The sequence below is a fragment of the Taudactylus pleione genome, unplaced genomic scaffold (genome assembly GCF_031769625.1).
Source record: "Taudactylus pleione unplaced genomic scaffold, aTauple2 ptg000627l, whole genome shotgun sequence".
Taxonomy (NCBI): Eukaryota; Metazoa; Chordata; class Amphibia; order Anura; family Myobatrachidae; genus Taudactylus; species Taudactylus pleione.
In genome coordinates, this window is record NW_028285029.1 from 726,771 (window position 1) to 739,777 (window position 13,007).

The 13,007-nt window shown below is 38.1% G+C and overlaps 1 protein-coding gene across 1 annotated transcript in view; it reads left to right on the forward strand.

The window, feature by feature from the left end:
- Positions 1 to 13,007, forward strand: part of LOC148479249 (vomeronasal type-2 receptor 1-like) — a 75,224-nt gene that overhangs the window by 54,675 nt on the left and 7,542 nt on the right. Inside the window, exons 5-6 of the mRNA XM_088454669.1 lie at positions 65 to 188; positions 5,742 to 5,933. Coding sequence (XP_088310795.1) covers positions 65 to 188; positions 5,742 to 5,933 — 316 coding nt within the window. The remainder of the gene's footprint in view (positions 1 to 64; positions 189 to 5,741; positions 5,934 to 13,007) is intronic.

Below are 13,007 nucleotides of genomic sequence, written 5' to 3' on the forward strand. Positions count from 1 at the left end.
ATTCTTCAATCTTCCAGTTTTATTTGTAATAATTAATTTCTTCTTTTTGATATTTGTTTTCTAGATTCCTGTGTCTGTATGTTCTGCAGATTGTCCCTCAGGATATAGGAGAGTTATAAAGAGAGGGATACATCAGTGCTGCTTTGAATGTGTAAAATGCTCAGAGGGAGAAATATCCAATGACACAGGTGAGAATGTTTCTTCAATAACAATAAACTATGTAAAGTTAATTTCTGAAGCCAAACAATTGTGAACAGCATCTATGTTGCAAATGCTTCAATTCAACTCACTTTCTGATTGGAGATTAACGGGTTCAATTGTCAGCGTATCCAAGTACTTCCAAGCCCTGGCTTGGTTTCTCCCGGCAGACTCAGAATGCAAAATGAGGCAAAACATAATCTTCCTGTTGTCGGATCTTGTGTATTTTGGTTTCCATATAAGTCCCTCACTTGTGATCACAGGCGTCATTTCACACAGGACGCCGGGAAGATTTGGGTGGGCTGTGGGCTGCTGCACTAAGGACTGTGTCAATGAAGGGCTGTGGTGTGCAAGCACTAATGTTGCACTACTGCTGTTGCTGTGTAACACCATGGAAGGCTATGGAATGCAGGACTAAGGACTGTGTCAATGAAGGGATTGAGGGTGCAAGCACTGCTGTTGCTGTGTCTGACCATGAGGGGCTGTGGAGTGCAGGACTAAGAACTGTGGGCCTGATTCAGACCAGCTCGCGAGCACTGAGCGCTCGCAAGCGGGTCGATGGTGGCCCAGTGCACATGCGCACGACGGAGCCGGCTCCGTCATGCGCATGCGTGAGACCCGGATAGCGACGGGCAAACCGTCGCTCTGGGTCTCGTACCAAAGGGGGCATGCTGTCGATGTTGAGTGACAGCATGCCCCCTTTGGTGGGTGGGCCGGAGGTGTGTCTGCCCAGATGGAGGCGTTCCCATGGGAATGCCTACTGTCTGGGGCCGGCCCCACTGACATCATAAGTGATGTCAGTGGGAGTGCTCTCAGCTCTGTTAGAGACAAAAGCACTTTTGGGCTTGCAGCAACGAGACCCTACCACAAGGGTCTTGTCGCAAGCCCGATGGTCGCGATGGTCTTGACCATCGCGACCATCTTCCTGGCTGCTCGCTATAGCTGTGGGTGGTCACCCACAGCTATGCGAGCGGCCAGGAGGCCGCTCTAAAAAAACAGAAGACCGGCCCTGATTTAGAGTGAGCGCTCTGTCAGAGCGTCCCGCTCTGAATCAGGCCCTGTGTCAGTAAAGGGCTGTGGGGTGCAATCACTGCTGTGGTTGTGTCAGACTGTGAAGGGCTGTGAGGTGCAGCACTGTGAGGCACTGTGTTCAGTGCAGAAAAGTGTATTTAAAAAAAACTAAAAAAAACTTTCAAATAATAATGTTCTATAGGTGCCATGCCACCATTAATGTCAGCACTGTGAGTTGAAGTGTGAAGTTATTTGTTAGATAGAAGAAAGAGACTTTCTCTTTTTGTAAAACTTGTGTGTGTTCACAGGGCTAGGCAGTGGCACTGTGTTAAAAAATTATATTCAGTAGGTGCCATGCCACCATTTATATAAGTTGTCATTTTTTTAATAAAAAAAAACATTTTTATAGAAAAACTTGTATGTGTTCAGGGCCAGGCAGTGACACTGTGTTAAAAATTAATGATTAGTAGGTGATTGTTAATATTAGTGCTGGGGGTCGTAGTTTGAAGTTGTCACTTTTTTCTAAAACTCTAGGGCTAGGCAGTGGCCCTGTGTTAAAAAATAAGGTTTAGAAGGTGTCATGTCACCATTGATATCAGTACTGTAAGTCTATATGGATCATGGTCAGTTGATAGAGGAGCAGGAGCAGCAATCAAGTACTAGTGCTGCATCTGCTGTCAGTCATGATGATATTAGTACTTATATATCTGCGTAAGCTGGTTTTCAAGAGCATAGAGGATTTAAGATGGGGCACCTAAAATCAAAACAATATTTCACTATGTTAAAGAAAAAAACTTCACCACTTATTATAAAGCGAAAGTTGCCAGCCATAAAACATCTAATTGCCAACATGCCATGCAACACATGCACTTGCAGTGAAAGGCTCAGGCCTTGGTCTTTATTTTTGAATGGTCAGTCAGGCATCTTCTTCTATAATCCTCACATGATGATGCAACACATCACTCAAATTCTAGAAGATGTGTCAAATATAAAACAGGGAAATCAGTGCAGAAAAAGTCACTAAGGCTGAAGAACAAACTGTATGTACAGAAGTGTCACAAACCCCTAAAGAGAATCTAAGCTTGTCCATGAGTGCTATGTTTTGAGTCTGACATTTTTGATACTGTACTCATAGAGAAACCTCCTTCCACTATCTCTGCACCCTCTGCAAATGTGGGGATGATCAGCACTAATAAAGATGGTGATATAAAAATTAAGGATACTACTATGGAAGTGCAACAGAATGATGGGTATATTTTTGTAGCCAACTCCATTAATGAGGATGTTTTTTGTGTAAGTGAGGCACCAGTGGCAGCAGTTCTTGCCTGTGATAAGAAGAAGGCCATTGTCATGTCTGGGCATAAGAATAAGAAAAACACCTCTTATGTGTCTAATTATTTTTACGCAAATCCTCAACACATTTGTCAAGCCATCTGTACTGCTTGTGAAGCCAAAGTAGATAGAGGTAGGGATGTTAACCATCTAGAAAACTCCTCTCTGTTATGTTACTTGCAGTGAGTTCATGCAAAGGTTTTGGAAAAATCTTTTAAAATAATTACAAGTATTCCAGCATCAGCTAGCTCCCAGCTCTAAGATAGATCCTAGTAATCTCCACCGCCAACACCTTCATCAACAATCTCCTCATTAATGATCAGAGGTAGTCCTCCTGCATCCAATTTGCGAAGGCTAACTGACTCCTCCCTTATCCAGGATTACCCAAAGGAATCCTTGAGTGCTAGGGCTACTGCTGCTTCTGGTGGTAAATCTTCGTCCAATAGAGGACCAAGAAGACTAGTTTTAAACAACAATTGACTGTGAAATAATCCTTTGCAAGAGGAAGAAAGTTTAAAAGCAGCCATCCAGTTGCACAGTGGATCACCGAAGCCATGACAGCTATGCTAGCTTTAGATCTGCATCCAATATCCGGCAACAATTTATGTGGTTTTAGACAGTTACTATAACTGAGGTCCTATGTCCTAGCTACCAAATTCCACCTCAATTCCATTATTTAAGAACAGCAATTCCTTGCATGTACCTTGACATTAAAAGAAAACTAGTTCTTGACTTATAAAATGCCACTGTGCCCACTATCCACTTAATCACAGTTATGTGGACAAGCTGTACTGGTCAAACAAATAATTATATGACTATGACTGCCTACTGGGTTGGTGTATCTCATTCAGCAGCAGCATCCAGCACACAACACTAGCTCATTCCCAGGCAGGCTACTCTCTGTATCATTGGCATCACTAAGAGGCATACCTGTGTCAACCTGTTTGAAAATCTCAGAGATGTCATAGCAAAATAGCTTACCATGCTAGGTTTTGTCATTTCTGATAACATATGTAACATTGTGAGAGTATTGCAAAATTGGTGAATTTGAACATGTCCCATGTTTTGTCAACACAATAAACTTGGTGATACAATTTTTTTTACATGAAAGTGGTGTACAGGAGATTCTGTCTGTTGCCAGAAATATGTATGTACATTTTAGGCAATCAGCGACCACATATAGGAGATTGCAATGGCTGCAAGAATAGTTAAATTTGCCAAACCACTAACTGAAACAAGTGATAGGTAAGAGGTAGAATTCCACTCTTTATGTGCTTCAGCTAATAGAGGAACAGCAAAAATCCATACAAACATTTTAAGTATCAACAAAAGAAGTGAGTTCAGACACTGCCAGCCTGAGTCAGCTGATTCCCTTAATTAAGCTATTGGAAAACCAAATAGAGAAACTGAAGGAGGAGATGAAACAAAACAATTCCGCTATGTTGGAATTGTAGATAAAGTTCTGTATTCTTTTTGCTTAATCAATAAATGTCATGCTTTACCTGGCTTCCACACTACTATGGTACTAGTTTCAAAACATTCTTGGTTTCTATGGCCAGCAGGTCAGCCTCTAATTTTTGATAGTGTAAGATAGACTCATTTGGAGTTTGCAGCTCTTCCATGCAACTAATAATTTTCTTAGCTTCTCTTTTATCCCTTGTGAAGAATCCTTGGCTATTAATATTGTGTTCTTTAATGGACTTTCTCTTTTAAATTTTAATAAATTATCTTAAAATAATCTATTCAAATATACAATGACTCAATCTAGCAATCCTTGGGCCTCTGAAATAGTTCTTGATTAATGAAAACTTTATTAGTTTCTATAGTGATGTATAGTTTAATAATCTGCTATCCTGTCTGCCACTGCTATGTGGCAATGTATCATAGATGTGCTAAAGTATTTTAAACTGCTGTTTGTTTTTGCTGCTGCTCTGTTGCTTAGTTTAGTGAGTTAGCCTTTGGCCAATACTGGTGAATACTATTGTGAACTATGAGGTAGTCAAAATTGACTGGAGATGCCTGGAAATGAATGTTATTAAGATTAATAATACTATATGAATAAAAGCAGGCTCAAATTACATGATTTTAGCTGTTTTTATAAATAAATAAAAAATTCCAGGTTCAAAACCAAAACACGAAGAAGAATCCAGATCCAAAACCAAAACCAAAACCAAAACACAGGGGTCAGCAAACATCTTTAATTCTGATACTGTGAGGCACCTTTATGTAATGACTTTGAAGGATAATTTACAGCATTACATAACCTTGAGAAGGTTTCTGTTTTTACAAGCAAAACCTTAGTCTCTCACTCATCTTTCCTTTCTTCTTTCAATTTTTATTTAATATAAAAATAAATGAATAAATGTTAGTTTTGATGCTGTGCTGGTTTCTTTGTGGGTGATATCAATTTTGACCATTCACATTCTTGTCCGTAAGGTGATATCTTTTGTATAAGTCAAAAGGAATATATCTATATCTGGCCCTTGGATTTTTTTATTCTATAATGTCCTTTATAACACCAAACTCATACTGTATGTATTATAATATTTATTATGCTTTAAAATATTCTTTATATTTAATAATTTTTCTAGCCAAAACGTCCTGCCAGAACTGCCCAGAAGATGAGTGGCCAAATGACAAGTACCAGTGTGTGCCAAAACATGTTGAATTTTTGTCCTACGGGGATGACCCGATAGCTCTTGCTGTCTGCATTATTTCTATATTATTTTTTCTTAAAACTTCAATAATCTTGGTCATTTTTATTTTATTTCGGAAATCTCCAATCATCAGAGCTAATAATCAACACCTGAGTTTCCTTCTACTGGTCTCCATCATGTTGAGCTTCCTCTGTGTACAGCTGTTTCTCGGACAGCCTATACATATAACATGCCTGCTTCGGCAGACCTCCTTTGGGATCATCTTCTCAGTAGCTGTCTCCTGCATTCTGGCCAAGACTTTAATAGTCTATTCGGCTTTCAAAGCCACCAAACCTAGAAGCTTCTGGATAAAATTTATTGGAGTAAAAATTACCAACTGTGTGGTCCTTATTTGTTCATTTATCCAAGTTGTTATCAGTATCCTTTGGTTAAGTATATCACCTCCATTTCCAGAAAGTAACAGTTATACATAACTTGATAAAATTATTATACAATGTAATGAAGGATCAATATTGGCATTTTCCATAATGCTGGGTTACATAGGGCTTCTCGCAGCTATGAGCTTCATTGCAGCTTTCCTGGCCAGAAACTTGCCAGATTGTTTTAATGAAGCCAAATCCATAACTTTCAGCATGCTGGTGTTCTTCAGCGTCTGGGTGGCTTTCATCCCAGCATATGTGAGTGTTACTGGAAAAAGCACAGTGCTTGTAGAGATATTTGCTATAATATCTTCAAGTATTGGAATATTGGGTTGTATATTTTATCCCAAATGTTATATCATATTGGTGAGACCAGATTTAAATACAAAAAGTAATTTACTATTAAAAAAAACATTGCAGACATTCAGTAAAGTACAATATTAAATAGATAAATAATTATATTAGTGTTTGCTTACAACTTCGCTCGCGAGGATGTCAGTTTTTTCTCAGCTGAAATAATTTTACAAAGACACTAGTAGCATCTAATATTGTTATGTATATTTTATATTGTAGACATTGATCACAATATGTTTTTGTAAACAATATTTGCAGTTTTTCCTTCAGGGATTAACACAAAAAAAAGCTTGGGGCTACTAACTTGTGAGCAAGCCACTAAAGCTACAGTAACTCTGAAAGGTTGCATGTAACATGAGCAGCAACTCTATGGTATCTAGTATTTGTCTTGGTGCGTACATATATAACCGCATGCAATATATATATATATATATATATACATATATATACATATATATATATATATATATATATATATATAAAAGACAACAAGAAATGCACACTCACTTTAAAGGCTTAATATATGGTGGGTGCTTGGTCGTAATAATTCAATAGTGTAGTCCAGTATAACCAGAAGAAACCGGCACACCAATATAAATTTAGCAAAAAAGATGATTTATATATTGTGCATGTTTAAAGCAGCATCCAAATTGACACCTTCAGTCACAAATCAAAAAGTGCAATGTGCATAATAGCAGCCAGTGTACTTAGCAGACTTCATAGGCATGGAGCAGTTAAACAGCTACATTAGTAGTCCATAGGCAGCCCGATTGGCGCACCGGCACCTTCATCACGGGGCAGTTGTGCCATGTGCCTTGTGATAGACAGACAAACAAAAATCCATATTTTTTTTAAAAACATGACTTGCCTCCATAGTTCATGCACAGACAAATTCTAAGTACAGACACAACATTTATAACTTTATTATAAGTATAGATTATTTTTCATTATTTCTAGACACTAGATAGAAGTCATTGATGAGAGAAGTGGTTCTCAGACAAGTACCTCATGATCTATCTATTAATTTAATATCTATCTATCCCATATCTATCTATCTATCTATCTATCCCATATCTATCTATCTATCTATCTATCTATCTATCTATCTATCTATCTATCCCATATCTATTTATCTATCTATCTATCTAATATCTATCCTATCTATCTAATATCTATCTATCTAATATATATATATATATATCTATCTCATATCTATCTATCTCTCTATCTATCTATCTAGCTCATATCTATCTATCTATCTAGCTCATTTCTATCCTATCTTTATAATATCTATCTATCTATCTATCTATCTATCTATCGCAAATATATTGATCTATCTATCTATCTATCTATCTATCTATCTATCTATCTATCTATCTATCTATCTATCTATCTATCTCATATCTATCCTATCTTTGTAATATCTATCTATCTATCTCATATCTATCTATCTATCTATCTATCTATCTATCTATCTCATATCTATCCTATCTTTATAATATCTATCTATCTAATATCTATCTATCTATCTGAAATCTATTGATCTATCTATCTATCTATCTATCTCAAATCTATCTATCTATCTATCTATCTATCTATCTATCAATCTATCTATCTATCTATCTATCTATCTATCTATCTATCTATCTATCTATCTATCTCAAATCTATTGATCTATCTATCTACTGTATCTATCTATCTATCTATCTATCTATCTATCTATCTATCTATATATCTATCTCATATCTATCTATCTATCTATCTATCTATCTATATATCTATCTATCTGTCTATCTAGCTATTGTTTATATAAAAAATATTCAAAATTAATTTCAGAAAACAGGCAGGAAAAGGTCTTATTTCACCAAAATATATGAGGAATCCAAGCTTTTGGCAAAAGCCTTTTTGCAGGAAGAAATTCCACTGTCTGTATCATTAAGGGTCTGACCGCTGCAGATGCAAATGTAATCACTTACAGATCGCAGTTGCTAAAATACGCTAATGCCTGCTAAAGCACATCCGGCACAAAGAGGCCCACTGTTGCCTTCTCATATCTGTCCAATGTCGCACTCCTGCGTAAACATCGGTACAATCGACGCAATGCAAGCAGTAATGCAGCATGTACAGCAGGTCTGACCAACACTGCACCTTTCCTCTTGTGCAGAGAGGTCTCATGCTGCGAATGCAATGGCTATGGCTAATTACTGCACACCCATGGAATGGCGTTGAAAGTGTCAGAAACACCTGTGTTTACTTAACCAGCCCTCCGTTACCACCCCCAAACACTGACCCCATGACATTCACTTTGCAAATGGATCCTCTTTGCCTATGTAATCGCAATGCAATTGTGACATGTGCACAGTGCAACTTACACGCATGCGCAACGTCAAACTGCACAACCATCGGCATTGCCTCCGCTGCTGAATCAGGCCCTAAGACAGGAATAAAGAAGATAAGACTTCAAGAAATTCACTAAACTTGGGTCAGATAAAACAGCAAGTTTTTATGAACTTTAATGAGCTGTTTGTGATATGTGAAAGTTACTAAAAGTCAAATAACACATTGTGTATTAAGTGGCAGTTTGCTAAACCGCATGGCAAAAATCTGCTTAACCACTTGCCTGACATGATCGCAAACAAAGAGTTCAGTCATAAACTCACACTGGGAGACTGCCGGAAGATAATCTTCCAGCAATTGCCAATAGCAAAGGGACCTCCCTGCCCCCTATGCATCCTAGAACCCTCCCCCAGTGTCTGCCATCACTGTTGATCGGGCAGCATGGCATGACCCCCACCTGGTGGCTGCAGAGAGGTTCATCTTCCATGGAAATGTAAATAAATAGCCCTCAGCAATGGACAGCCCTCAGCCACCAGTGTATAGTGTAGTAACTGCTGAGACACAATGTTGTGATGGTCTGATCATCGATATTCTGTTATATCAATGTCCAAAACTACTGTATATTAATGTTATGTGTTGTTAATAAAATCATGTTGGATACATTTTAAATACTGTAGTTGTTCTTGACCTAATTTATTCATGAAAAACCCTGAAAATTTCTGAGCAGTTTTTGGAAGTAAACTTAGTTATCTGAGTGGTGAATAATTAATAATAAATATTATCTGGTACATAAGATTACTCAAAATACCATGTATTGGTGTTGGTGTGGTGGAGGGTCGAGGTGTGTATGTAATCCTCTCCCTGTCAACATTGCACAGATAGTAGCACTATGTTGCCAGGAGGGCAATCAAAAATGTAATTAACATTTATTGTAGATTACCTCAATCATCTCAACCTTTGATGCACCAAATAAATCAATAAAACAATACATTTTTTTTTTAAATATAAAAATATTATTAAAACAGATTCTTGAAGGATGACACAAATGTGTGAACAGCTTAAAAAAGAGTACTGAGTGAACTCAGGAGTATACTGTATACTGTATATCATTAGCCATTTAGGGAAATAAAACATAGTCCTACAGATTTGTAATACTCTGTAATGTAGAAGGGATTCATAAAGCAGCAATGTAATAGCCCCTGGACAGGTGAAATTATCCTAAGGATGTGGTCAGAGTATCACTGCCACAGAGAGACAAGGATCACCCCAACAGAAACAAGACTGAGGCAGAAATAGGGATCTACTCTAAAGATATATTTATTTAAAAGACTGTGACCTTTAAAAATAACCTTCACAAATAGAATTACAGATAATACATATTTTAGACAACATTAAAACTGTAGACATAAACTGTAGTACAAGATGGGGGAATTAGATACTATAAAGATAATGGCCACTACAAACAATCATTCTACTGCAGCACTTAGAGTACTTAATATTGTAGAGTACTTAATAATATGTACATGTGTACCCCTACAATTTTATTATATGAACTATGAGAATGATAAAATGTATGAATATCTTTACTAATGTTGTCTGCATGTGCTGTAATCATTATCCAAGTCTTTTTGCAAATAAGGTGTTTAACCCCCAAAGCTATTCAATCACTTGCCAATTTCCATGCGCGGTAATCCCAGGGATGACACATGTTAATCCATATCTGCGTGCAGCTATGGTATTACCCCATGTGTTAAGTATAAAAAAGTGCATTCAACACAGATTTTTCCTTGCAGCTCCTAAAACTGAAATGTAAAATTCACATTACATGCACACTCTGGGGCTTACCATGCTGGGTAATGACAGCCATGCAGAACATTCCACGGTTAATAAAATTTTCCCGTGTACCAATGAATATTGCTCTGCCAAGTGGATAACTGGTCCAGGCCCTATTTTTGGAAAGATGGATGTATGTATGTATATATGTGTGTGTGTGTATTATAAGGGCACAGTCGTGCCCTTATAATACATACTATTATTAAGGCTGAATCTAGGAAAAAAGGAATTCATCCTGCGTGGGTAGAACTCGGTGCTGCATGCCAAATTTCAGAGCAAAAACATAAAAGATGAGGATTTGGGAGTAATCTAAATTTCCAACTGTCAGTTTTTTCTTCAAATGGAATAACCAGTTGCACCAGACACCAAATATGCGCTTATACTTTTAATTATCATAAACCATACAAAAATCACTTTCTCTCACTTGGAAAAGTAAGGGTGCTACCACGGACAATGTATAGTATCATATGGGGGGCATCCACTACACGATTTTATCCCTGTCCAACCTCTTAACGATTTTCCCTTAAAGTTTCCCTTGAAATATGATCTTCCACTCTGAACAATTTGCAAAAGATTTGCAAAAGATCTAACAATAAACTATGTTGTTTTAATCTGTGATTGAGAGCTTTCAGCTATAGTGGGCAGATAGTGGTTCATCGTTTGATCGTTCAGCATGAACGATGTGTAATCGATGTGCAAACGATGTGTAAATGATTTGTAAGCAATCAAGTGAAATTGACCTGCATGTTCAGTCGATGGAGGAGACGATCAAACGACCAGCGGGAGCGCACATCGTACATCATTAGAAACAATTACTGCACGATTTGCAAACGATGTTCAAACAACGTTTGAACGATTATCGAACGATTATTGAACGATTTTATCATTATCGTTCAACTTTATCGTCTACTGGATACCCCCCTTTAGACTGATAGAAAAAGAAAGAAATGTCCATTGCAGTGGACTCAACAAAAAATGATACATAAAATATAACTTTTAATGGTTTGATACATAATATCTAAAGACTAAAAAGCAAAATATTAAAAAGGGGGGTAGTGTGTGTAATGTAAATGAATGTGTTAATAAAATGCGTGCGCTCCTAATCCACTGGATGTCCAGATGTTAGTATCAATGACTGGTTAACATATGAACTCAGGTGGAAATGATGTCCCCTTAATGGTATAATCCACACGTGAGATTGATGTATGATCTATATCAAGTATAGACTTTATTTCGATTTAAATGATATGAGGTACATCGCCCCCTTGTAACTATATAGACATTGATTTCTGGTCATTTCCCGTATCTAGACAGATGCTTGACAATATCCACTGTTACAAGGTGAATAATTCCTTCCTCATATTATGTAACACACGCTGCCTAGATGATATCATATATAACAGTGTGTAGAGAGTATCATTTCACTGTTCAAAAAGATATATATTGGAGAATAATTCTCCTATTGATATTATGAATTGGTTTTCACCATATTCTTCATACAATATAAATGAACAGTTCACTCTTTATAATGTATCATCACACATGACTATTAGGATTCTTTATACACAGCTATAGAGTTCTTTATTTCTATTATTGAACCCACTGCTGTCTCATCACATCCAATGTGTGGTTCCTCTCTCTAGTTATCACTCTTACAGTGATGAAATCTTATGCTTATATCATGAGCATTTCAGCATCTTTAGTATCCTACTGCTTCTAATGTGGTTGTATATCTCCCACAGGGATTTATGACCTTATTTCATATATCATATATCATACATCATCCCATCATTACATGTGCAAATGTTGCTGAGAAATAATTTATGCAAATAATGAGTGTCTTTATTTCCACTGCCCTGCTCTATCCACAGATCTCTATGTGCTAAGCTGCATATCTGGGGGGGTCCCCTCCGTGATATAGCACTGCACCGAGTAACTGTGTCAGCAGTAGTTAATAATATTGGTACGCATTATCATTTTTTGATTTATGTCTTACAGGGGTACTATAGGTACCAGCAGGCCCTTAATCACCCACTTGCTGGTACTTGTGGTTCTCCAAGTACCAGTATGAAGGGGAGGCCTGCTAAAACCTGTAGCACTACTGCAAAAGGCAATTTTTATACTTTCATATGCACCACACTACACTATCAATCCGGCACCCACTGGCCAGGTGTGCCGGGGATAGGCCACGGATATCAGCCTGGGCCTGAGGTGCCCTGGAGAGTTGGACCCCTAAATTGGGGGGTCTCTAGCTCTCCAGGGATACCCTGCCTTGGCTGACTAGTGGTCAGGGTGATATTTTGGCTGGGGGGCTTGGTGAAAAGGCTCCCTGGCTGTGGCATTACCCTCCCGCTATAAAAAGTCTGGTGCTGGTTCTGAAAGATACGTGGGTACTGGGGAACCCTATTCATTTTTATTCCTGTATTTCCAGAACCAGGACTGGCTCAGAGCCCAATGCTGGTTGCGCTGAATACAGGGGACCTTTACATCATTTGTCACCTGTATTTTGGCAAACAGGACTGGTTCTGATTTGCCTGGCGCTGGTCCTGCTTAATATGTGGGACCTCTACGTCATTTGTCCTCCATATTTTCACAACCAGGACCGGCAGTGAAAAGCCAGGGGCAGGTTGTGTTAGGGGGTGAAGCATGTCCCTTATTTTATATTTTATTTTACACAATTCACATTTTAATACATATGCATAGATGGATCTCACTGATTCATCAATGCTTCTCTGTCTTATTTTCTCAGATGCGTGCCAAGCGCCAGTGAGCACCTCTGTCGCCTCCTAAATACTCTGTGCACTGCTCCACTGCTGCCACTGATCCGCACCCCACTGCTGCCGCTGCCCTGCACTTCTGCAGCCCG